This window comes from Salmo trutta, chromosome 3 (assembly GCF_901001165.1).
Source record: "Salmo trutta chromosome 3, fSalTru1.1, whole genome shotgun sequence".
Classification (NCBI taxonomy): domain Eukaryota; kingdom Metazoa; phylum Chordata; class Actinopteri; order Salmoniformes; family Salmonidae; genus Salmo; species Salmo trutta.
Genome location: NC_042959.1, coordinates 33,910,740 through 33,937,783, shown reverse-complemented (window position 1 = coordinate 33,937,783; position 27,044 = coordinate 33,910,740). Strand labels below are relative to the sequence as shown.

Below are 27,044 nucleotides of genomic sequence, written 5' to 3'. Positions count from 1 at the left end.
TCTCTCTCTCTCTCTTCATCTCTGCACTCTCTCTCCTCTCTATCTCTCTCTCTCTCTCCCTCCTCTCTCTCTGACTCTCTCTCTCTCTCTCTCCTCTCTCTCTCTCTCTCTATCTCTCATCTCTCTCTCTCTCTCTCTCTCTCTCTCTCTCCTCTCTCTCTCTCTCTCTCTACTCTCTCTCTCTCTCTCTCTCTCTCTCTCTGAGAGTTAAGTTTCTGTCATGTACATTTTCCCAATCTATATTACAACTCAACTCTACCAGATGAATGTGCCCACATATCAAACCTCATCCACGAACAAAATGCTACCCAGATTCATTAAGCCTTATATTCTGCTTCAAATAAATGGTTTATTAGGTCCATGGGCATATTATGTTAACCCTCCTGCTGTGTTCTGGTCGAATTGGACCAATTTACAAGTTCTCTCTGAAAAATGTAGTTCATTTAATCTGATTGTCATAAGGTTCCATGACTTTGTCCACACAGAGCATGTAAACACACAAAATACATTTAGATGATTTTCATTACATTTTGAGTGTTTTATTAAACTTTTGTACACCTGTGGTGTTCCAGGTCAAAAATGGACCGTCATTAGAAATTAATGGGTGAGATTACAATTAGTGTATAAAATTGAGTTCAGGCACATGCCCATTCATCAGATGGACACACTTCCTCTCCCAGACCCCCACATACATGTCTGTTTGAACACACACACACACACACACACACACACACACACACACACACACACACACACACACACACCTCACTCCCCTTCTTGGCTTCCATGGCAACCCCCACGGGAACCTTTCCCCAAGAGAATCTTTCCCCCATGGGAACCACACTTGTTGGCAGTCTCACAAACAATCGCAACATTGTTTCAACTTTTCTCACAGTTCTGGTATTTAAAGCTTTTTTGAGGCCATGCTCACAATTCATTCTGTGGCAGCACAATGACCAAACGATGTGAGGCTCTTGATCATATCTTTGATCATGACACTGGTGAGGAGGAGAGAGTCCTTGTTAAACTTTGACACAAAGTAGTCTGATAAATAGCACAATATGCTTCATCTGAGTATTTGTTATAGTCAAAATAATAGATACATTATGCTTTCTTTAAACTCAAAAAACTAGTTGTATGAGCTCAGGTCAATGAGGCCTACAGGCCATAAATAGCAAATAGAAGTTCAAAACTTGGAATGTTCACAAGAACTTAAGTTGATAAAAACATCTAAAACAACATTAGGTGATAATATATGTATTATTATGGATTTATAATCAGCTATAATGGGTCGGTCATTTTGGACCGGGAACACAGAATGAATTAACATGAAACGGACACAACAGGAGGCTTAAGTGAGATGCATCGTGGAATAACACTCAGTCAGTGCTGAGTGCTTGTGTCTACGGATCACAGCGGTGGTCTTTTTGTTTGTCTTACTTCCAGTCAGAATCAGTAAGGTCATGGATGTGTTTACTGTCTATTGTCTTGTGAATGGTGGAGTCGTTATTACTGAAAGTATTTCTTACCTTATTTGGAGAGACGGAGGATGACAGGGGACACGTCAGCAACAGCAGCGAAGGGAAGACATGGAAGAGAAGAACAGAGAGACAAAAGAGACGTGGGTTTAGAGGGATGATCAGCAGACAAAAGAGAGTCCTGGGACAAAGACATCCCTGATACTCACCGTTCACCTTACATTGGTAATGTAGCCTCGATTGGTTCCAGAGGTGGTGACTGTGTCGATTTGCATTGCGATACCTGTGATATGTGCCCTAATGATGACGTCCCAGAATGCCGTCGCCGTAGCTCGTTATGTGTCACAGGTGTGTCTCGTTTATGTGTCTGTTTGCGTGTGTGTGGCACAGAAAGGTGGGCGAACGTAAACGTAAACGCAACGCAAACAACAAAATAGATATTCAGTCAAATTCCGATATCACGGTGCGTCTTCGCTTGTGTCTCCTGTTGCATTTTGTGAGGTGTGCTTGTTCATTTGTGGAGAGAAAGGGAAGTAGAGAGCATATGGCATGACACATAGGGATAGAGGAGCAGAGAAAGAGAGAGAGGGGAGGGGAGGGGAGAGAGAGTGAGGGAGAAGAACGCTTAAAGAGAAATACAACAATTGGCCCAGTCCCTCTGTAACAGGAGCATGAGCAGTGCAGTATCTCATCTGCAGGTCCCAGCCAGGACGATGATAGCACCATTTTGAAGGAGACTAAGGGTGTCCGCCAAATGGTACCCTCTTCCCTATATAGTGCACTACTTTTTTTTACCAAAGCCCTATGGGTAGCTGGTTGAAAGTAATAAACTATATAGAGAATAGGTTGCCATTTCAGACACAATGAGTCCATGGGGGGAGGGGGGGGGGGGGTGTTCTCTCCCAGAGCGGCAGGATAACATCACTACACTGCAGTACAGCACACTGCCATGCTGCAGAGGAACAGCTCCTACACAGCAACAGCAGAGGGACTCGAGGCGATGCCCAGGGATGCTGTATGCTTAATTATGGAGATGCTTTCACGCTGTGTGTGTGTGTGTGTGTGTGTGTGTGTGTGTGTGTGTGTGTTCAGCGTTCCAGACAAGGCAGAACGAAGCTTCGGCCAACACACCCTATAGCTGGAATGTTACAGTGAATATGAATATATGAATAGGAGTTATATGAATGCCATCATTATAATAACACAGATAACCACTATGTTAGATACACAATGTGTACATGTGAGTTCTTGTGCACAGCCACACACACACACACACACACACACACAAGAATACACATGTATCAGTCAATAAGAAATAACTGTACACCCTATAATAAAACAGCACAACCTCCACAGAGCCTTGTGGACTTATTTTAGACAGTGTTTTCACAGTCCCTGTCAGAGCAACAGTGAGAGGCAATCAGGCCAGGGCAGCGTCCATTTTACGGAAACAGAGAGGTAGAGCCTTCAACCTACCCCCACCCCACCCTGTCGTACACCCTCTCTCTCCCCCCTCCCCTACCAATCCAGGCCAGAGCCCGAGGACACTGCACCTCTGTGTCCTAAACAGGGGTGTGTCTGCCCCCTTTAAACCAACAGCTGCCTGTATCCTATCTGACACCAGACCCTGCGTCTACTGCTGCCCCCCTGTGGACTAAACCACAATGGTACGGTCCTGACAGTGAGTCAGCTTGTTGCTACGGCAACACATCCCACCTCTCTTCCAGAGAGCCAAGTAAAAAAAAAGGAGCTGTAAGAAAAACAGCATGGAGGGAGGAAGAGAAAAATGAACAGATTACCCATGAACCTTCCCGTCCTTTCTTATAATAATGTATCACTCACAAAGACGCCAAGAAAGTTAGTGGCGTGTCTAACAGAAGAATGTACAGGCTTGTGGAAAGCGGTGTTACCATATTGACTAGTTACATGAAGAGTCCTGTTCACCAGAAGAAAGAGCATCTTCTTCTGATTGAAACCGCACAGCGAAACACAGATGTGACTTTGGGATGCCTGAATGCAGCGTGGGTTTATACACAGAACAGAGGAGAGCTCTCGCGCTCTCTCCTCCATCGCTCTCTCACTCACTGCAGCAGAATGGTGCAGCTGGAGAGGGGGAGGGGAGGGGAAGCAGAGAAACAACGAGAACAGAAAGAAAGAGGAGAGAAAAGGACAGACAAATCCACAGTGCCTTATAAAGGATACAGCTCGCCAACAAACATTCCTTGCTACAAACATACACGGGGTACATTAAGAACACCCCCTCTTTCCATGACATAGACTGACCAGGTGAATCCAGGTGAAAGCTGTGATCCCTTATTGATGTCACTTGTTAAATCCACTTCAATCGGTGTAGATGAAGGGGAGGAGACAGGTTAAATAATGATTTTTAAGCCTTGAGACAACTGAGACATGGATTGTGTATGTGTGCAATTCAGAGGGTGAACGGGCAAGACAAAATATTGAAGTGCCTTTGAACGGGGTATGGTAGTAGGTGCCAGGCACACTGGTTTGTGTCAATAACTGCAACACTGCTGGGTTTTTCACACTCAGCAGTTTCCTGTGTGTATCAAGAATGGTCCACCACTCAAAGGACATCCAGCCAACTTGACACAACTATAGGAAGCATTGGAGTCAACATGGGCCAGCATCCGTGTGGCACGCTTTCAACACCTTGTAGAGTCCACGCCCCGAAGAATTGAGGTCGTTCTGAGGGCCAACTCATTAGGAAGGTGTTCCTAATGTTTGTATATTCAGTGTACATGTTGAATCAAAATCATCACTATTGTTATGACCTTTCTCCATAGACATCATCACTGATGATCGTGACAATACTGGCATCATTGACACGACCACTGTTAATACTGGCATCAATGACCATCTTGTGATCACCATAATAGTCATAATGATTACATACACAATAAGCATATAGTTCATACCCCACAGTAACTCCTTCTTCCTGCTGGTGGTTGTCAGGGCTCAGCCTCAGGGTCTGACTGAATGAATCACTCGACCTGGTTTTCAGATCACAGAAAAATGACAGTGGTGAGTCTACCCAGCCTGACAGACCAGAACAGCGTCATACACAGCTACGCACACACACACACACACACAGTGTGTTTGTGTGTGTGTGTGTGTGTGTGTGTGTGTGTGTGTGTGTGTGTGTGTGCTGTGCATGTGCCGCTATTGTGCAAATGTGTGCGTTGGGTCGCAGTGTGTATTGTGTGGGACTCAGACGGTGTGTATGAGTGTGTGTGTGTGTGTGTGTGTGTGTGTGTGTGTGTGTGTGTGTGTGTGTGTGTGTGTGTGTGTGTGTGTGACGTATAAGACAAGTCTGGCTGAGCCCCACTGTTCCACTGCCCTGTATAATCCCTGGTGTAATCCTTTCCAGAGGATCAGCCTGTACAAACTCACCAGGCTTCATTCACTACTGGAAAAGTAACAACCATATATCCACACACACAAACAATCAGTGCGTAGATATCAATAGAGCCCCCCCCCCCCCCCCCCCCACACACACACTTTCTGTTTTAAAGGAACTCATTTGGGCAGTCAATTTAGTCTTGAAAGCTGTAAGAGTACAATACACAAGTTGAAATTGGGTAATGCATCAGCGGTTCTCTTTTTATATCAGTCATTGTATACCTTAGAGAGCCCTTTATAACTTGTCGGAAATGCCCAGGTCAACTAGCCCATGTCTGCTTACGTTTCTTAGCTCGGTTTTTTTAACCCATTGATTTTGTTGTAACGTTTGTGTCAATCAGATATCCCATGAACACACAAATGAGCTTTCAACTGCAATATGTTCTCTCCACCCCATGTATGTTTCCCAATGATGGAACGGGGGCCGTTTGAAAGAGTTTGGGTACCACTGACCTACAACAATATAATATGTGTTTGGATGGAGTATGTAGGCCTGTCCTTAAATGTATGCAAGTGTCCAGATCCATGTACATTGCTCAATAGGCCAGGCTGAAGCGGTACAGATTGCGCGCTAGAATTTGAACGGTCATTTCTGATTGAGCCGACATATGCGGCGTTTACCGTGAAGGCAGTCTCCGCTTACGCGGAAGTTCACGCTGTAACACTGAACTTCCGCCATGCCCGCTGAATAGAGCCCTTAGGTCTCATGTCCACCAGATGCGTCAAACTCTTTGCGTTCCGGCGGAGGTCACTCGTTCTACGGAGTAGTCCACGCCGATTAAATTGAGGATGCCGCACTAGGCTGCGGTGCGTTCTGTGTACAGCGTTCGTTAAAAATGTTCAACTCGTGCGTTGCTTTACCGTGCGGTGGTACAAACGGAAGTACACACACACACACACACACACACACACACACACACACACACACACACACACACACTCCAACTGGCTAGCTTTTAGCTAGCTGAAAAGGGAAGCACATGTGCATCAAGTACAAAAAAATGCGGGCCAGACATCCAGAAAAACAAAACGCATCTGGTGGACATCGGGCGTTAGTGTCGAGAGGACATCTGCCCCATCATCAGAGCCAAAACTGCCTCGCTTCTCTTCAGGCCTGCACACAGAGGAAATATTTAGCATGATAGACCACCAGTCATTCTCTCTCTCTATGAGTACACCGCAAAGGTCTGAACTAGCTTCCTCTCCATACGTTTAGCAGATGCGACTTACAAGAGCAATTCGGGTTAAGTGCCTTTGCTCAAGGGCACACCAATAGATATTTCGCCTAGCCGGCTCGGGGATTCAAACCAGCAACCTTTCGGTTACTGGCCCAACGCTCTTAACCACTAGGCTACTTGCCGCTCTCCTTCACCCTCAGTGACCTGAAAACATAGGATAGGTGAATGCAGTATAGCATATCTCAGCTATATCTCAGCTACCTGACCCTCTCTTTCACATCAGTGCAGACAGACACATGAGAGGAAGCTGCTCCAGACTATTGAGAGACAGCTTGGGCCGGTAGGACCGAAAGCTGCGTTAGACTATTGAGACACAGCCTGGGCCCGGTAGGACACATCCAAGGACACTGCAGGGAAACAGGACACTTCTACTACCAGGCCAGGGAGAAGAGCCTGGGGGTTTACTGTAATGACTGGAATAGACCGAGTGAAAAGATGTTAAGATTCAGGGGTACAGAACAGAACAGGCAGATTTACCTCCCTCCAATAGCCTCCATCATCCAAAACTGAACTGAGATGACCTGATACTGTTTGAGCGATTCCATAAAAGTTGCAGAGGGTGTAAGGAATGGATAATGGATGGGTTCACTCCCTGTTCCCGCTTCTCCTTACTTACATCACACAAAGCTACTACACAGACTTATGGCTAGAGTTGGTAAAAAAAAAACCAGCAGTGCTGTTTTAACTCCCCTTAGCAGATTCCCAGTGAAGTGAGTGAGAATGTTTGAGTGTGAGCAGACGTGTGTGATAGAGGATGAGGTCAATCACAAATCTACCAGATATGCCTGATATCTAATCAAGGACCTTGTGATGGGGCAGGCGAAGCTGGGGAAGCAGATTAGATCTTCCAACCCCACTTTCCAGAATACTAGTTAAGAAACACACACAGCTCAGTGCATCCTGATCACCACACACACCAATCATAAACACTGCTCAAAAATCCAACATCCAACGTTAATCATAGCAACGCACTGCTGCAGAAACAGCTGCACACCAGACGGCTGGGCCGTTGAGGAAGGAAGCACAGTATGAGCAACAGCCTGGGGCTGTGGGGAAGCAGCTTCTTCCCATGGCAGTGTGGATGATCACAAGGTCAGGAAACTACAGGCCCTTGGCTCAGGGTGGGATCCAAAATGGCTGTCAAGGTAGTGGTTCGCTAAATCCTTCCTCAGAGGGAAAACCACTGTTCTACAGTTCAGAGTTCAGAGTTCATCCAAGTGGGGATCAGAACCAGAAGCAAGAAATCATACCCAAAGGTCTCCCACATGGATACACTGGACTGAACCAGACTGGACACAGGGGTGTATGGGTCAGTGGGGTCTGACCCGCACAGACACACAGTGAGTTCCCGGATTTACGGTCCATAGTAAAGCCTTCCTCGCTAATGAGCCTGAGAACCGGGGTTTAGCGGTAAAATGTGGTTAAAATGGACAAAGTGGACACAGATGTGGGGTGATAATGATGATAGACTGTTTCCAGAGGGACAGAGGTTTCCTCAATAAAACCTCAAGCATTTCTGTGTCGTGCCAGATGTTTATGAGAGCCATGTGCTACTCTTCTACACATAAACAGTGAACACACGCTCTTACTGAGCCTATGCCGTATAAACTGGGTGGTTCGAGCCCTGAATGCTGATTGGCTGACAGTTGTGGTATATCAGACCGTATACCACAGGTATGACAAAACATTTATTTTTACTGCTCTCATTACGTTGGTAACCAGTTTATAATAACAATAAGGCACCTCAGAAGTTTTTAGTATATGGCCACGGCTAAGGGCTGTATCCAGGCACTCCGTGTTGCGCCGTGCATAAGAACAGCACTTAGCCGTGGTATATTGGCCATATACCACACCCCCCCTGTGCCTTATTGCTTAATTATACCAGGTAGACAGCCTATATGCCAGTGTCTTTATCGGTCATGCACCAGTGAGTCTGCCACACCACCTATCTATAGACGTACACCCACTGCAACTGGGTCAACTGCACCACCACCATCTAACATTACATGACATCTCTACCCCTACAACAACATCATTACAACCTACTAATGTATGTACTCACATTGACCTGTACTAGCATCGCAACCTTGTGAAAATGAGGGTTACTGGCACCTATTTTAGGAGGTAGCCTATCGGTTGTCCTGATTACTTCCTGTGTGTGGCGGTGGCCTGGGGTGTGGGGTTAGTATTATGGGATGCATGCGAGAGCCATATGGAGGACATTTCCTCTCCTGTGTGTGTGTGTGCTACCCAGTAAATATGGAGGCCTGCGGGCCACGGGGGTATTATAAGCCCTTTATGATGCTGTCTGCGGTGAGAGGGGGGAAGGAGGGGTAGGAGAAAATGAATACAGAGCTCTCCTCAGTGATGCAAACATGTGACCTGCACCATATTCAGAAATGGATTAATGTCTTCTTATTGTTCTGTCTCTCCATCTCCCTCCTCCTCCTCTCTTGTTCTCTTTCCTTTCAGCGCTCCACCTCATTCATTCTCATATAGCTTCCTTTCCCTCACTTCTTCCATCTTTCCCCCATTTATCATTTTCTATCTGCCTCATTAAGCATAACCTCAACCCTTTCAATTATTTATAGTCGTTTAGCCAACCCCTTCCCACCTTATGCTCTCCTCGTAACCTCTTCCTCTGCAAACCCTGCAGCTTGTGGTGCAAAATGGCTGCTGTGCATCACTAACGGTGCTGCTGCGCACGAACGGCGGATGAGGTAAACTACAACACGTCTCCTCCTCCCCTCCCCCGCATTCTCCCTCTCTCCGGGCTCCCTGCTACTGCCTCTCCCTCTCTCCGGGCTCCCTGCTACTGCCTCTCCCTCTCTCCGGGCTCCCTGCTACTGCCTCTCCCTCTCTCCGGGCTCCCTGCTACTGCCTCTCCCTCTCTCCGGGCTCCCTGCTACTGCCTCTCCCTCTCTCCGGGCTCCCTGCTACTGCCTCTCCCTCTCTCCGGGCTCCCTGCTACTGCCTCTCCATCCTAAATCCTTCAGTCATCACGTTTTCCACCTCTAAATCCCTTTCCTTTCTCCTTCCCTACCACTCCTCAAAATGTTCTCCTCTCCCGCCCTTCATCCCTCTCTCGTCCTCTGCACAGTTCACAGACAGGAATATAACGGCGGCGTGTGAGAGAAACTAGGTCAGTGAAAAATAGTGCAGTGATGCTTCTCCACAGCCCTAACCCAGTCCAGCCACAGTCCTTTATTCATCTACTGTGTGTGGCCCCTTCACCAGCACTGCTCTCTATGTCCCTATATGTTTTTATTGAACCAGGCAAGTCAGTTAAGAACAAATTCTTATTTTTAATGACGGCCTAGGAACAGTGGGTTAACTGCCTTGTTCAGGGGCAGAACGACAGATTTTTACCTTGTCAGCTCCGGGATTCGATCTTGCAACCTTCCGGTTACTAGTCCAATGCTCTAACCACTAGGCTACCTGCCGTATTCCGTAAGATTATGTCTCTATACCGGTAAAAATAGGTTTGCTGCTTTGGCAACACTATGGTAGCCTGTATTCAGTGGTATAAAGTACTTAAGTTAAGTAAAAATACTTTAAAGTACTACTTAAGTAGCTTTTGGGGATATCTGTACTTTACTTTACTATTTATATTTGTGACAACTTTTACTTCACTACATTCCTGAAGAAAATGATGTAAGTTTTACTCCATACATTTTCCCTGACAGCCAAAAGTACTCGTTACATTTTGAATGCTTAGCAGGACAGATTTTTATTTTTTTTAAATCCACACACTTATCAAAAGAACATCCCTGGTCATTCTTACTGCCTTTGTTCTGGCGGAGTCCCTAAACACAAATGCTTCATTTGTCAATTATGTCTGAGTGTTGGAGTGTGCCCCTGGCTATCCGTAAATAAATAAACAACAAGAAAATGGTGCTGTCTGGTTTGCTTAATTTGAAATGATTTATACTTGATTTACTAACCCTGGCTATCCATGAAAAAAAGAATCACTAGAAAATGTTGCATTTTGCTTTGCTTAATATAAGGAATTTAAAATGATTTATACTTTTACTTTTGATACTTAAGTATGCATAAAACCAAATACTTCTGGACTTTTACTCAAGTAGTATTTTACTGGGTGACTTTCACTTTCACTTGAGTCATTTTCTATTAAGGTATTTTTATTTTTACTTAAGTATAACAAATTAGTACTTTTTTCCACCATTGAATATATCACAAAGGGTATTATTCCATGGTGCGTATAGAATGTGAGGACCTAATACCTGGTACAGGCACCATTCTGTTATCAAATTTGACACACAAAAATCGGTGTAAAATTAGTAGGTACATGTACGGCCTAGCTAACCACCTGTTCTTGTAAGCATGTTACAAGGATATTCGTTTTTTTTCCACTGGTAAGTTACAATGCTCACCTGACTTTCTGAAATGTCACTGATCAGATTGTCCCTCTGCGCGTGGGGGAGAGTCTGTGTTCCGTCCAGACTAATGACGCTCTGACTGTAAGGTCTGACGTATTTCATATCACTCTTTCTGGGGTCGGTGGTTCCACACACCTCGTAATTGAACACGTGCTTCAAAGTACCTGTTCCTCCAACGTCTGCGTAAAGGGGCGGGTAATACGGAATAACTGGGAGATTCCCGTTGGATTTGTAAAACATGCGATCTCGTCTCCATCTGTAGCATTTCACTGACAGGATGGCTATGATGGAAACAATAAAGAAAAATGAAACTACAGCCAAAGCCAAGACTAAGTAAAGAGTCAGGTTGTCATTGTACTCCTTGTCGTGCGTAAAGTCAGTGAACTCCGAGAGCACTTCAGGGAAGCTGTCCGCCACCGCCACGTTAACATTGACTGTAGCTGAACGAGAGGGCTGCCCGTTGTCCTCCACTACAACAGTGAGCCTTTGTTTCACAGCATCTTTATCATTGACTTGGCGTATAGTTCTTATTTCTCCATTCTGTAAGCCCACTTCAAACAGCGCCCTGTCTGTCGCTTTCTGCAGTTTATACGAGAGCCAGGCATTCTGTCCAGAGTCCACATCAACAGCCACCACTTTAGTAACAAGATAGCCCACATCTGCTGAACGAGGCACCATTTCAGCCACCAGAGAGCTGCTAGTCTGGACTGGGTACAGAACCTGAGGCGCGTTGTCGTTCTGGTCCTGGATCATTATGTTCACAGTCACATTGCTACTGAGAGGAGGGGAGCCTCCATCCTGCGCTTTTACGCGAATTTGGAACTCTTTCATTTGCTCATAATCGAAAGAACGCACAGCAAGAATCGCCCCACTCTCTGCATTCACTGAAACGCACGCAGACGCCGACCATCCATTTACTTGATAATCATCGAGCAAATATGAAATACGCGCGTTGTTGCCAGAGTCTTTGTCGCTGGCCTTGACAGAAAATATTGACATTCCAGGTGGGTTATTCTCAACAACGTAAGCTGTGTACGACTGTCGTGGAAACAGGGGGGCGTTGTCATTCACATCTGATATTTTCAGTGTCACTGTCTTATAAGTGGAAAAAGGCGGAGACCCTTCGTCAGCGGCTGTTATCGTTACGTTATATTCAGACACAGTTTCACGGTCCAATGCCTGATCAGAAACTAAACTGTAGAAATTAGTAGACGATGACTTTATACCGAATGGTGAATCAGGACTAATAGAACACTTCACGTGACCGTTTTTACCTGAGTCTAAGTCTTTGATATTGAGCATGGTTATGACCGTCTCCGGGGCAGAGTCCTCGGGAACAGGGTTGGAGAAGGAAATTACGCTAATCACTGGTGCATTGTCGTTTACGTCAGTGATTTCAATAAGCACTTTACCGGTGTCTGTCAAACCCCCTTTGTCTGCAGCCTCCACATCTATCTCATAATGTTTTACTTTTTCGTAGTCAAGCATGCCGTTAACTGTAATATCGCCTGAAAATGTGTCAACATTAAACAGGCTTGACGCGCTACTACCAGTACTCCGAGAAAACGAATACGTCACCTCACCGTTTGCTCCTTGATCTGCATCAGTTGCACTGACTCTCAAGACAACGGTGCCTTTTGACGCATTCTCTGGTAAGGTTACCCTGTACACAGACTTGCTGAACACTGGAGAATTGTCGTTTGCATCTAAGACAATTACGTTGATTTTGACTGAGCCAGATTTCTGCGGGGTCCCGCCATCATAAGCAGTTAAGATGAATTGACGCTCTTCCTGCTTTTCTCTATCAAGAGCGATCTGAAGAACCATTTCGACATATTTTGTCCCATCAGGACGAGACAGGGTGTTCAATCTAAAATGATCGGTGGGATTCAGTTGGTATGTTTGGAGAGTATTTATGGCTACATCGGGGTCTTTAGCACTATCTAACGAGAACCGAGCACCGGGAGGAGCAGATTCACTTATCTCGAATCTGATTTCCTTCCTCTCAAAAGCAGGAGCATTGTCGTTGATATCTAATATTTCCACATCAATTCGATGGAGCTCCATCGGATTTTCAACGATGATCTGGAAATGCAGAGAGCAGGGAGAGACTTGGGCGCACAGCTCCTCTCTGTCTATCCTTTCTTTCACCACCAGCGTCCCTTTATCCGTATTCAGACCGATGTACTTACTGCTGTCCTCGGTAAAGATCCGAGCTCGACCAGATTTCAGCCTTTTAACATCCAAACCCAGATCCTGCATGATATTCCCCACGAGCGAGCCCTTCGCCATCTCTTCTGGGATGGAATAACGGACCTGGGCGCGCGCTACCCCTGCGCCACAGAGACAGATAAAAAGCACGAGCCATGGCTGCCATGTCCATGTCCGCGAGCTGGTTCTCCCTGCGCCATGACAACAAAGAACGTCCATCATCAGACTCCTCGGGATGAAAACAATACAAAAAAAAAACCGTTTTCACAATAACGAATATTGTGTCACCAACACGTCCCCAACGATTGTGTGCGCTCTTTTAAGAGGCTAGTTCTTATAATATAGAAGGGGAGTCCGCTGCACTGTTTTTGACTGAAACAGGAGAGGGAGGGTCTACTAACGCCCGAGCCTTATATCCTCACATTAACCAACAGCGACCCTTAGAGCGATGAATACATATTGCAGAAATATCTGCACAAATGAATATCAGAATGCCAAAAATTGTCAACGATGTTTTAGATTATATATAACAGGCAGAAATGAAAGTGATAAAATGTGAAATGTCCAAACCCCTGCAAACGTCAAAAACCCTTGCCTATCATCAGAAGTTTTGTATGATACGTTTTTTTTTTTATTTATTTTTTATATCGGCACATGGAGGCTTAAACCTTTGATTGAAATCAAACGCCATTGATGACTCAAGCCGTAGCGCGCATGAAAAAGAAAATATGTGCTGATGATGTTCTCACCTGGTTATCACCGTCATCATTGGTCAGATTGTCCCTCTGCGCGTGGGGGAGAGTCTGTGTTCCGTCCAGACTAATGACGCTCTGACTGTAAGGTCTGACGTATTTCATATCACTCTTTCTGGAGTCAGTGGTTCCACACACCTCGTAATTATACACGTGTCTCAGAGTACCTGTTCCTCCAACGTCTGCGTAAAGGGGCGGGTAATACGGAATAACTGGGAGATTCCCGTTGGATTTGTAAAACATGCGCTCACGTCTCCATCTGTAGCATTTCACTGACAGGATGGCTATGATGGAAACAATAAAGAAAAATGAGACTACAGCCAGAGCCAAGACTAAGTAAAAAGTCAGATTGTCATTGTACTCCTTGTCGTGCGTAAAGTCAGTGAACTCCGAGAGCACTTCAGGGAAGCTGTCCGCCACCGCCACGTTAACATTGACTGTAGCTGAACGAGAGGGCTGCCCGTTGTCCTCCACTACAACAGTGAGCCTTTGTTTCACAGCATCTTTATCATTCACTTGTCGTATAGTTCTTATTTCCCCATTCTGTAATCCCACTTCAAACAGCGCCCTGTCTGTCGCTTTCTGCAGTTTATACGAGAGCCAGGCATTCTGTCCAGAGTCCACATCAACAGCCACCACTTTAGTAACAAGATAGCCCACATCTGCTGAACGAGGTACCATTTCAGCCACCAGAGAGCTGCTAGTCTGGACTGGATACAGAACCTGAGGCGCGTTGTCGTTCTGGTCCTGGATCATTATTTTCACAGTCACATTGCTACTGAGTGGAGGAGAGCCTCCATCCTGCGCTTTTACGCGGAACTGGAAATCCTTGATGTGCTCGTAGTCAAAAGAGCGCACTGCATGGATGACTCCACTATCAGCACTAACGGACACATATGAGGAGACGGGCACTCCGTTAACCGAGGAGTCCTCCAGTATGTAAGAAACACGGGCATTCTGGTTCCAGTCAGCGTCTCTGGCTTTCACTGTGAATATAGAGAGGCCCGGTGTGTTGTTTTCTATAATGTAGGCCTCATATGAGCTCCTCTCAAAGACAGGCGCGTTGTCATTCACATCTGATATCTGTAAGGTGAGAGTGACGCTGCTGGAGAGCGAGGGCACGCCCTCATCAGAGCACGTCACACTGATGTTATACTCAGAGTCTCTCTCTCGGTCCAAGTCACTGTCAGTTACTAGGCTATAGAATCCATTAGATGTAGATTTAATGGTGAAGGGAATATTTTCATTTATACCACAGTTTACCTGCCCGTAACTATCAGAGTCAGGGTCGTGGACGCTGAACATAGCTACGACATTATTTTGAAGTGAGTCCTCTGGTGTTGAACTAGATGTCGAAAGTACACTGATTACTGGAGCATTGTCATTGATGTCGATAACATCAACTATTACCTTACTGGAATCTGATAGACCACCGTTGTCTATTGCTTCGATATCTATTTGGTAATGTTTGGCTTTTTCAAAGTCAACCATGCCGACTAATGTCACCTCTCCATTTGCATGTATATGAAAAATGTCCGATACACTATCCATATTTTTCGATATGAAATAAGACACTTCACCATTTGAGCCTTTGTCTGCATCAGATGCACTAACTGTCGTCAAATAAGTGCCTTTGGGGGAATTCTCTGTTATAGTTGCCTTATAAACCGGCTGCGTAAAAACCGGAGCATTGTCGTTCGCATCTAACACAGTGACGTGTATCTGCACAGTACCAGACAGCCGAGGCTCTCCTCCATCTATAGCAGTTAAGACTAAAGATACCTGTTCCTGTTTCTCTCGATCTAAAGGTTTCCGTAAAACCATTTCTACTTTTTTACTCCCGTCGACCTGATTTTCCAGTTTCAAATCGAAATTGTCTGTGGGTTTCAGCGAGTAGCTTTGAAGACCATTTAAACCTATGTCTGCATCCCCGGCTTTCTCTAACACGAATTTAGATCCAATCACAGCTGATTCGCTGATCTCAAAACGTTTCTCATTCTTTTTAAAGCTCGGAGCGTTGTCATTGATGTCTGTGATCTCTATAGTTATTTGAAACAACTCCATGGGGTTCTCCAGAATAATCTGAAAATGCAGTGCGCAAGGCGTCGTCTGTCCGCAGAGCGCTTCACGGTCTATTCTCTCTTTGATAAGGAGAACTCCTCTTTCTTTATTCAGCTCGATGTATTCTGCGCTGTCTCCAGTATGAATACGAGCTTTACCTGATTTCAGTCTTTTGATATCTAAACCCAAATCCTGCGCTATGTTACCGACTAAAGAGCCTTTCGCCATTTCCTCCGGAATGGAGTAACTGACCTGCCCGTGCACTGAACTGAGAGAGAGGACCGAGATAAACAACAGTACTTGCCGTGTCATTGTTTTGTCCGACATTTTCTCAAAGATTGCACACGTTATAATCCGTAAGTAATTCTGTAAAATTCCATTAGCTTTCGTGGTATAAAAAATCCAAGGAAGATGTGCCCCAAGTCCACCACTTTGGAACAAAAGAATCTCAGGCTGGTGTCTCCGTGCTTAGTGTTCTCTATAACCCGGACTGCGTGCGGCTCTTTCTCTCTCTAATATATCGAGATGATGGGGGAGGTACTGCTGCAAATCTGCTCTAAAACTGCAACACACTGACCAACAGCGTCCCTCTGAGTTCAGGAGTGTAAAGTACACACATAATATGCAAAACACATATGCTCTCCAACCATGCGTAATATACGCATATCCACACCCCAATACATATACACTATTAAAAATGGATGATAACAGTGACCATTTACCTTATATTTAAGCAGTGGTGCAAAAAGTACCCAACTGTCATACTTGAGTAAAAGTAAAGATACCTTAATAGAAAATGACTCACGTAAAAGTGAAAGTCACCCAGTAAAATACTACTTGAGTAAAAGTCTGAAAGTATTAGGTTTTACATTTAGTTAATAAGTATCAAAAGTAAAAGTATAAATCATTTTAAATTCCTTATATTAAGCAAAGCAAAATGCAACATTTTCTAGTTATTCTTTTTTTCATGGATAGCCAGGGTTACGCGTCAACTCTCAGAAATCATTTACAAACGAAGCATGTGAGTCCGCCAGATCAGAGGCAGTAGGGATGACCAGGGTTGTTTTCTTGATAAGTGTGTGAATTAGATCATTTTCCTGTCCTGCTAAGCATTCAAAATGTAACGAGTACTTTTGGGTGTCAGGGAAAACGGATGGAGTTAAAAGCACATTATTTTCCTTAGGAATGTAGTGGAGTAAAAGTAGGCAAAAATATTTATAGTAAAGTAAAGATACCCCAAAAACTACTGAAGTAATACTTAAAAGTATTTTTACTTAAGCACTTTACACCATTGTATTTGAGCTTTTATACACAACACATTAACTGATGATCGTGAACTATTTGCTTGTTACAAGTAGACCATTATATACTATCACTGAATGCGCAATACAAGCATGATCATAACGGAAAGCTGCCAATAAGATAATTGGAGTAAAGCAATCCATAGGAATCACAATTCAGACGTTCAAGTGTGAAGCCAACTACACAATATTTGGAAAATAATCAGGGCAACGAACCAAAAAAAGATTTGCTTGTGAAATCATTGAAGTGTAAGATTATGAAACGAAAAACAGTGACATCGTTAATATTCGGAGGTTATGAGAGTCGATTGATCATGCTTACCTGGTTATCCTCATCATCACTGATCAGTGTGTCCCTCTGCGCGTGGGGGAGAGTCTGTGTTCCGTCCAGACTAATGACGCTCTGACTGTAAGGTCTGACGTATTTCATATCACTCTTTCTGGAGTCAGTGGTTCCACACACCTCGTAATTATACACGTGTCTCAGAGTACCTGTTCCTCCAACGTCTGCGTAAAGGGGCGGGTAATACGGAATAACTGGGAGATTCCCGTTGGATTTGTAAAACATGCGCTCACGTCTCCATCTGTAGCATTTCACTGACAGGATGGCTATGATGGACACAATAAAAAAAAATGAGACTACAGCCAAAGCCAAGACTAAGTAAAAAGTCAGATTGTCATTGTACTTCTTGTCGTGCGTAAAGTCAGTGAACTCCGAGAGCACTTCAGGGAAGCTGTCCGCCACCGCCACGTTAACATTGACTGTAGCTGAACGAGAGGGCTGCCCGTTGTCCTCCACTACAACAGTGAGCCTTTGTTTCACAGCATCTTTATCATTGACTTGGCGTATAGTTCTTATTTCTCCATTCTGTAATCCCACTTCAAACAGCGCCCTGTCTGTCGCTTTCTGCAGTTTATACGAGAGCCAGGCATTCTGTCCAGAGTCCACATCAACAGCCACCACTTTAGTAACAAGATAGCCCACATCTGCTGAACGAGGCACCATTTCAGCCACCAGAGAGCTGCTAGTCTGGACTGGATACAGAACCTGAGGCGCGTTGTCGTTCTGGTCCTGGATCATTATTTTCACAGTCACATTGCTACTGAGAGGAGGGGAGCCTCCATCTTGCGCTTTTACGCGGAACTGGAAATCCTTGATCTGCTCGTAGTCAAAAGAGCGCACTGCATGGATGACTCCACTATCAGCACTAACGGACACATATGAGGAGACGGGCACTCCGTTAACCGAGGAGTCCTCCAGTATGTAAGAAACACGGGCATTCTGGTTCCAGTCAGCGTCTCTGGCTTTCACTGTGAATATAGAGAGGCCCGGTGTGTTGTTTTCTATAATGTAGGCCTCATATGAGCTCCTCTCAAAGACAGGCGCGTTGTCGTTCACATCTGATATCTGTAAGGTGAGAGTGACGCTGCTGGAGAGCGAGGGCACGCCCTCATCAGAGCACGTCACACTGATGTTATACTCAGAGTCTCTCTCTCGGTCCAAGTCACTATCAGTTACTACAGTAAAGAAATTAACAGATGTCGATTTCATTATAAAGGGAATGTTTTCGTTTATCGCGCACTGGACAATGCCATTTTCACTGGAGTCTGGATCTTGAATGTTTATCATTGTCACAACAGTACCAGCATTAATGTCCTCTGATATAACACTAGACTTCGACATCACATTAATAGCTGGTTTGTTATCATTTTCATCAACGACGTCGACCATGATTTTACAAGAATCGGTGAGGCCTCCATCATCACCGGCCTGTACATGTATTTGATATTGTCGTGCCTTTTCATAATCAATATTTCCTACTAATCTCACCCCACCGTTATCCTCATTTATTTCAAACAATTCGTGATTACCATCCTGTGAATTGGAAATCGAATAACGTATTTTACTATTGGAACCTTGATCAGAATCAGACGCACTGACAGAAATTAAAACGGTGCCCTTTGGCGAGTTCTCTCTTAGGGTAGCCTTGTAGATAGCCTGTGTAAAAACAGGTGCATTATCATTGGCGTCTAGTACAGTAATATGAATCTGCACTGTTCCAGACATCTGAGGCTCACCTCCGTCTATTGCGGTTAATATTAAGGACAGCTGGTCCTGTTTCTCTCGATCTAAAGGTTTCTGTAAAACCATTTCCACCGTCTTTCCGCCATCAGGTTGGTTTTGTAATTTCAAGATGAAATTATTGGTCGGTTTTAGTGAATAGCTTTGGAGGCCATTAATACCAACATCCAGATCCATTGCCCTCTCTAGCGCAAATTTCGCTCCAGTAACGGCCGACTCACTAATTCTGAATTTAATTTCACTCTTTATGAACACAGGTGCATTATCGTTTACATCGGTTACCTCAATTGTGATGCTATAAAATTCCATCGGGTTCTCTAGAATGATCTGGAAATCTAGTGCACAAGGCGTCGTCTGTCCGCAGAGCGCTTCACGGTCTATTCTCTCTTTGATAAGGAGAACTCCCCTTTCTTTATTCAGCTCGATGTATTCTGCGCTGTCTCCAGTATAAATACGAGCTTTACCTGATTTCAGTCTTTTGATATCTAAACCCAAATCCTGCGCTATGTTACCGACTAAAGAGCCTTTCGCCATTTCCTCCGGAATGGAGTAACTGACCTGCCCGTGTACTGAACTGAGAGAGAGGACCGAGATAAACAACAGTACTTGCCGTGTCATTGTTCTGTCCGACATTTTCCCTTCACCATGAAACAACAAGCAGGTTATAATCCGTAAATAAGTCAGTAATATCGCATTCTTTTCTAGTTCAAAACATCAACAGTAAAATGACTCAGCAATAAACCATTTTGGAACAAGAGAATCGCAGCTCTGTATGTCGGTATTAGTGTTCTCTGTAACCCGGACTGTGCGCTCTGTGCGCCGCTCTGTCTCTGTCTAATATATCGAGATGATGGGGGAGGTACTGCGACAAATTTGTTATGGAACTGCAACACACTGACCAACAGCGTCCCTCTGAGTTCAATCCACTGAACTACAGATATACTTTTGAAAAAATTTAAATATTTACATTTTAGTCATTTAGCAGACGCTCTTATCCAGAGCGACTTACAGTAGTGAATGCATACATTTCATACAATTTCATACATATCATACATTTTTTTCTGTGCTGTGGGAATCGAACCCACAACCCTGGTGTTGCAAACACCATGCTCTACCAACTGAGCTACACACTTGGGAAAGTTTGAGTCTCCAAACTATAAAACACAGTACAACTATGCTAACAACACAAACAGGCCAATGTATTAATGATAAAAGAAAACCAATATGTCAATGATATGTGAACAAACAAGGTCTAAAGATAATACATGTTAAGTGAAACTGTTATTTTAGAAAACTGCAGCCTCTCTGACTGAAATACAGATTATTTGCAAACCACCGCTGTCCAACGCCGTGGTGCTGAAATGGCCACATATTAGTGGAATATAGAGCATTTATGACCATGGAAACTTCCCAGGTACACAGACTTGATTTAAAACAGGTGAAATCACCGATAGCCTATATTTAGACATATATGAAACATACAGTTTTAGGGAAAGTAAAAATTATTCAAATATAACAGACCTCTATTGGTGAGTCTGGTTCATCCAGGATGTTCTGTTCACTCTGCATCCGCTGCATCGTCCCTGTAGAACTGGGGTCCATTATCAGTACGTTCTGACTACAGGGTCTGGTGAACTGACAGTCACTCTTTCTGGAGTCAGTCGTCCTGCACACCTCGTAATTGTACACGTGCTGTAGAGTTCCTGTCCCCAAAGTGTCTGCGTAACGCGGTGGATAATATGGAATAACCGGGAGGTTGGAATGATAGAGGATGCGAGACTGTCTCCATCTGTATATTTTCACTGATATAATAACCACTAAACATGTGATGAACAGAAATGAGACTACAGCCAAAGCCAAGACTAAGTAAAGAGTCAGGTTGTCATTGTACTCCTTGTCGTGCGTAAAGTCAGTGAACTCCGAGAGCACTTCAGGGAAGCTGTCCGCCACCGCCACGTTAACATTGACTGTAGCTGAACGAGAGGGCTGCCCGTTGTCCTCCACTACAACAGTGAGCCTTTGTTTCACAGCATCCTTATCATTGACTTGGCGTATAGTTCTTATTTCCCCATTCTGTAATCCCACTTCAAACAGCGCCCTGTCTGTCGCTTTCTGCAGTTTATACGAGAGCCAGGCATTCTGTCCAGAGTCCACATCAACAGCCACCACTTTAGTAACAAGATAGCCCACATCTGCTGAACGAGGTACCATTTCAGCCACCAGAGAGCTGCTAGTCTGGACTGGGTACAGAACCTGAGGCGCGTTGTCGTTCTGGTCCTGGATCATTATTTTCACAGTCACATTGCTACTGAGAGGAGGGGAGCCTCCATCCTGCGCTTTTACGCGGAACTGGAAATCCTTGATCTGCTCGTAGTCAAAAGAGCGCACTGCATGGATGACTCCACTATCAGCACTAACGGACACATATGAGGAGACGGGCACTCCGTTAACCGAGGAGTCCTCCAGTATGTAAGAAACACGGGCATTCTGGTTCCAGTCAGCGTCTCTGGCTTTCACTGTGAATATAGAGAGGCCCGGTGTGTTGTTTTCTATAATGTAGGCCTCATATGAGCTCCTCTCAAAGACAGGCGCGTTGTCATTCACATCTGATAACTGTAAGGTGAGAGTGACGCTGCTGGAGAGCGAGGGCACGCCCTCATCAGAGCACGTCACACTGATGTTGTACTCAGAGTCTCTCTCTCGGTCCAAGTCACTGTCAGTTACTACAGTAAAGAAATTATTCGATGTTGATTTCATCGCAAAGGGAATGTTCTCGTTTATTGAGCACTGAACTTTGCCGTTTTCACCGAAGTCTGGGTCTTGAATATTAATCATAGTCACAACCGTACCAAGTTTAATGTTTTCCGGTATGGCACTAGACTTCGACATCACATTAATGGCTGGTATATTGTCATTTGTATCAAGGACTTCGACCAGGATTTTACACGATTCGGTGAGCCCTCCGGCATCACTGGCCTGTACATGTATCTGATATTGTCGTGCCTTTTCATAATCAATATTTCCTATAAGTCTAACTTCACCATTGTCCCCATTCATTTCAAACAATTCAGACACATCGTCGAGGGAATTGGAAATCGAATATGTTACTTTACCGTAAGAACCTTGATCATTATCTGACGCACTGACTGACACTACAACTGTTCCTTTAGCCGAGTTCTCTCTTAGGGTAGCCTTGTAGATAGCCTGTGTAAAAACAGGTGCATTATCATTGGCGTCTAGTACAGTAATCTGAATCTGCACTGTTCCAGACAGCTGAGGATCACCTCCGTCTATTGCGGTTAATATTAAGGACAGCTGGTCCTGCTTCTCTCGATCTAAAGGTTTCTGTAAAACCATTTCCACCGTCTTTCCACCATCAGGTTGGTTTTGTAATTTCAGGATGAAATTATCGGTCGGTTTTAGTGAATAGCTTTGGAGGCCATTAATACCAACATCCAGATCCATTGCCCTCTCTAACACGAATTTCGCTCCAGTAACGGCCGACTCACTAATTCTGAATTTCATTTCTCGCTTTTTGAAAAGCGGAGCATTATCGTTTACATCTGTTACCTCAACGTTAATGCTGTAAAATTCCATCGGATCCACCAGAATAAGCTGGAAATGCAGTGCGCAAGGCGTCGTCTGTCCGCAGAGCGCTTCACGGTCTATTCTCTCTTTGATAAGGAGAACTCCCCTTTCTTTATTCAGCTCGATGTATTCTGCGCTGTCTCCAGTATAAATACGAGCTTTTCCTGATTTCAGTCTTTTGATATCTAAACCCAAATCCTGCGCTATGTTACCGACTAAAGAGCCTTTCGCCATTTCCTCCGGAATGGAGTAACTGACCTGCCCGTGCACTGAACTGAGAGAGAGGACCGAGATAAACAACAGTACTTGCCGTGTCATTGTTCTGTCCGACATTTTCCCTTCACCATGAAACAACAAGCAGGTTATAATCCGTAAAACAGACTGCAATATTCCATTAGTTGCCAGTTGAAAACATCAAAGGTAATTGACTAAAAATGTCAGAATTCTGGAACAAAAGAATCTCAGGCTGGTGTCTCCGTGCTCAGTGTTCTCTATAGCCCGGACTACAGCGCTCTGCGCGCGGCTCTTTCTCTCTCTAATATATCGAGATGATGGGGGAAGTACTGCTGTTAATCTGCTCTAAAACAGCAACACACTGTCCGACAGCGGCCCATTGAGTTCAATGCAATGAACTACACAATATTAATTAAAGAAACTATATAGAGAGAGGTATTTTCAGTCAACAATAGTCATTTCAAGTTTAAACTAGCCCACTGACAGAACATATCAAACATTATACGACCTTAATTCTCATCGCTGGCAATATAAATCTAATGCCATATATATTCTGAAATACTTCAGCTTTCTATTACGTTAAAGTACCATCACAAAGCATATCCTACGGCAAGAAAATGGCATGAAAGATTAAACAAGAAGCTAATGCAGAGTCTGAATTAAATGACGCCCCACTATATCAGAGGAGTATGATAAGATGAATGTGAGTGAGGTAGGCCGATTGAACGTTAACACGGAGTCAAATAGCGACACGTCTTCACTTGAATCATGTCACCAACATAACACATTGAACGTACATAGGCCTATCAGCAGTTGCTCAAAATAGATTTCAATTGTTCTAGACAAGCGGGAAAATATTGACACAATCGTGTAGTTTTGAATTACGCACTGAGAAGCATCTCTGACTTTAGTTCTACGTCACACTTTGACGTTTGAATGAAACTCGCACTGGAGCTCAATGAAAGAAAAGCGGCGCTGTCCTGGTGCTGAGAAGGACACAAGTAGGCGATCTGAAAATGCAACCGGCATATGACGAATTTCAGATGATCGAAAAGGCTGTTACCAAGAACAGTTGAGTAAATAGCACAAATCATTTTCATTAACACCAACCTCTATTGGGGAGTCTGGTTCATCCAGGATGTTCTTTTCGTTCTGCATCCGCTGCATCGTCCCTGTAGAACTGGGGTCCATTGTCAGTACGTTCTGACTACAGGGTCTGGTGAACTGACAGTCACTCTTTCTGGAGTCAGTCGTCCTGCTCACCTCGTAATTGTACACGTGCTGTAGAGTTCCTGTCCCCAAAGTGTCTGCGTAACGCGGTGGATAATACGGAATAACCGGGAGGTTGGAATGATAGAGGATGCGAGACTGTCTCCATCTGTATATTTTCACTGATATAATAACCACTAAACACGTGATGAACAGAAATGAGACTACAGCCAAAGCCAAGACTAAGTAAAGAGTCAGGTTGTCATTGTACTCCTTGTCGTGCGTAAAGTCAGTGAACTCCGAGAGCACTTCAGGGAAGCTGTCCGCCACCGCCACGTTAACATTGACTGTAGCTGAACGAGAGGGCTGCCCGTTGTCCTCCACCACAACAGTGAGCCTTTGTTTCACAGCATCTTTATCATTGACTTGGCGTATAGTTCTTATTTCTCCATTCTGTAAGCCCACTTCAAACAGCGCCCTGTCTGTCGCTTTCTGCAGTTTATACGAGAGCCAGGCATTCTGTCCAGAGTCCACATCAACAGCCACCACTTTAGTAACAAGATAGCCCACATCCGCTGAACGAGGTACCATTTCAGCCACCAGAGAGCTGCTAGTCTGGACTGGGTACAGAACCTGAGGCGCGTTGTCGTTCTGGTCCTGGATCATTATTTTCACAGTCACATTGCTACTGAGAGGAGGGGAGCCTCCATCTTGCGCTTTTACGCGGAACTGGAAATCCTTGATCTGCTCGTAGTCAAAAGAGCGCACTGCATGGATGACTCCACTATCAGCACTAACGGACACATATGAGGAGACGGGCACTCCGTTAACCGAGGAGTCCTCCAGTATGTAAGAAACACGGGCATTCTGGTTCCAGTCAGCGTCTCTGGCTTTCACTGTGAATATAGAGAGGCCCGGTGTGTTGTTTTCTATAATGTAGGCCTCATATGAGCTCCTCTCAAAGACAGGCGCGTTGTCATTCACATCTGATATCTGTAAGGTGAGAGTGACGCTGCTGGAGAGCGAGGGCACGCCCTCATCAGAGCACGTCACACTGATGTTATACTCAGAGTCTCTCTCTCTGTCCAAGTCACTGTCAGTTACTAGGCTATAGAATCCATTAGATGTAGATTTAATGGTGAAGGGAATATTTTCATTTATCCCACAGTGAACCTGACCGTTGTGGTCAGAGTCCGGATCGTTAACGTTGATCATAGCTACAACTATATTTGGGCTCGAGTCCTCAGCTATTGAACTAGACTTTGACATTACATTAATAACGGGATTGTTGTCGTTGACGTCAATAATATCTATGATTATTTTACTAGAATCGGATAGTCCTCCCTCATCCATTGCCTCAATAAACATTTGATAATGTTTTGCTTTTTCATAATCTATTTGACCAATGAGTCTAAGTTCACCACTGTCGCTGTCTAACTCAAACAGATCAGTACTGCTGGACAAAGAGTAGCTAACGAGACTATTTGATCCTTTATCCGCGTCAGATGCGCTGACTTTCGTCATCAAGGTTCCTTTGGGTGAATTTTCAACAACGGTTGCTTTGTAGATCTCCTGCGTAAAAATCGGGGCATTGTCGTTCGCATCTAATACAATGACGTGTATGTGCACTGTTCCAGACAACTGAGGCTCACCTCCATCGAGGGCGGTTAAGACTAAAGATATCTGCTCCTGTTTCTCTCGATCTAAAGGCTTCTGTAAAACCATCTCTACTTTTTTACTCCCGTCAGGTTGATTTTTTAGTTTTAGCTGAAAATTAGCAGTGGGTTGAAGGATGTAGCTCTGGAGACCGTTAACGTCGACGTCAGGATCCATCGCCCTCTCCAGCATAAACGTAGAGCCAGTAACAGCGGTTTCACTAATTTCAAAACGTCTCTCGTTCTTTTTAAAACTAGGAGAATTATCGTTTACGTCTGTAATCTCAACAGTGACTCGAAAGAATTCCATGGGATTTTCTAAAATAATCTGAAAATGCAGTGCGCAAGGCGTCGTCTGTCCGCAGAGCGCTTCACGGTCTATTCTCTCTTTGATAAGGAGAACTCCCCTTTCTTTATTCAGCTCGATGTATTCTGCGCTGTCTCCAGTATAAATACGAGCTTTTCCTGATTTCAGTCTTTTGATATCTAAACCCAAATCCTGCGCTATGTTACCGACTAAAGAGCCTTTCGCCATTTCCTCCGGAATGGAGTAACTGACCTGCCCGTGCACTGAACTGAGAGAGAGGACCGAGATAAACAACAGTACTTGCCGTGTCATTGTTCTGTCCGACATTTTCCCTTCGCCATGAAACAACAAGCAGGTTATAATCCGTAAAAAAGTATAATATTCCATTCGTTTCTAGTTCAAAACATCAAAGGTAAATGACTCAGCAATAAACCATTTTGGAACAAGAGAATCGCAGCTCTGTATCTCGGTATTAGTGTTCTCTGTAACCCGGACTGTGCGCCGCTCTGTCTCTGTCTAATATATCGAGATGATGGGGGAGGTACTGCGACAAATTTGTTATGGAACTGCAACACACTGACCAACAGCGTCCCTCTGAGTTCAATCCACTGAACTACAAATATACGTTTGAAAAAAATGTAATATTCGAACACACTTGGGAAAGTTTGAGTCTCCAAACTATAAAACACAGTACAACTATGCTAACAACACAAACAGGCCAATGTATTAATGATAAATGAAAACCAATATGTCAATGATATGTGAACAAACAAGGTCTAAAGATAATACATGTTAAGTGAAACTGTTACTTTAGAAAACTGCAGGCTCTCTGATTGAAATACAGATTATTTGCAAACCACCGCTGTCCAACGCCGTGGTGCTGAAATGGCCACATATTAGTGGAATATATAGAGAGCATTTATGACATTTTTACATTTGAGTCATTTAGCAGACGCTCTTATCCAGAGCGACTTACAGTAGCAGAAGTGAACGCATACATTTCATTATTTAAAATAATAATAATTGTACTGGCCCCCGTGAGAATCGAACCCACAACCCTGGCGTTGCACACACCATGCTGGCGTTGCAAACACCATGCTCAACCAA

The 27,044-nt window shown here is 44.4% G+C and overlaps 1 protein-coding gene across 15 annotated transcripts in view; it reads right to left on the bottom strand.

Annotated features, from left to right (window-relative positions):
* Positions 1–27,044, bottom strand: part of LOC115173703 (protocadherin gamma-C5) — a 182,767-nt gene that overhangs the window by 52,389 nt on the left and 103,334 nt on the right. Inside the window, exon 1 of one of the 15 annotated variants that reach the window (XM_029732057.1) lies at positions 23,877–26,426. The exons of 10 other annotated variants lie outside the window; for them this stretch is intronic. In XM_029732057.1, the coding sequence (XP_029587917.1) occupies positions 23,877–26,324 (2,448 nt within the window). In that variant the 5' untranslated portion in view covers positions 26,325–26,426. Of the gene's footprint in view, positions 1–10,530; positions 13,088–13,496; positions 16,037–17,183; positions 19,818–20,465; positions 23,302–23,876; positions 26,427–27,044 lie in introns of those variants that run through there. 4 more of the 15 variants (XM_029732131.1, XM_029732163.1, XM_029732173.1 and 1 more) reach the window with 4 other exon arrangements.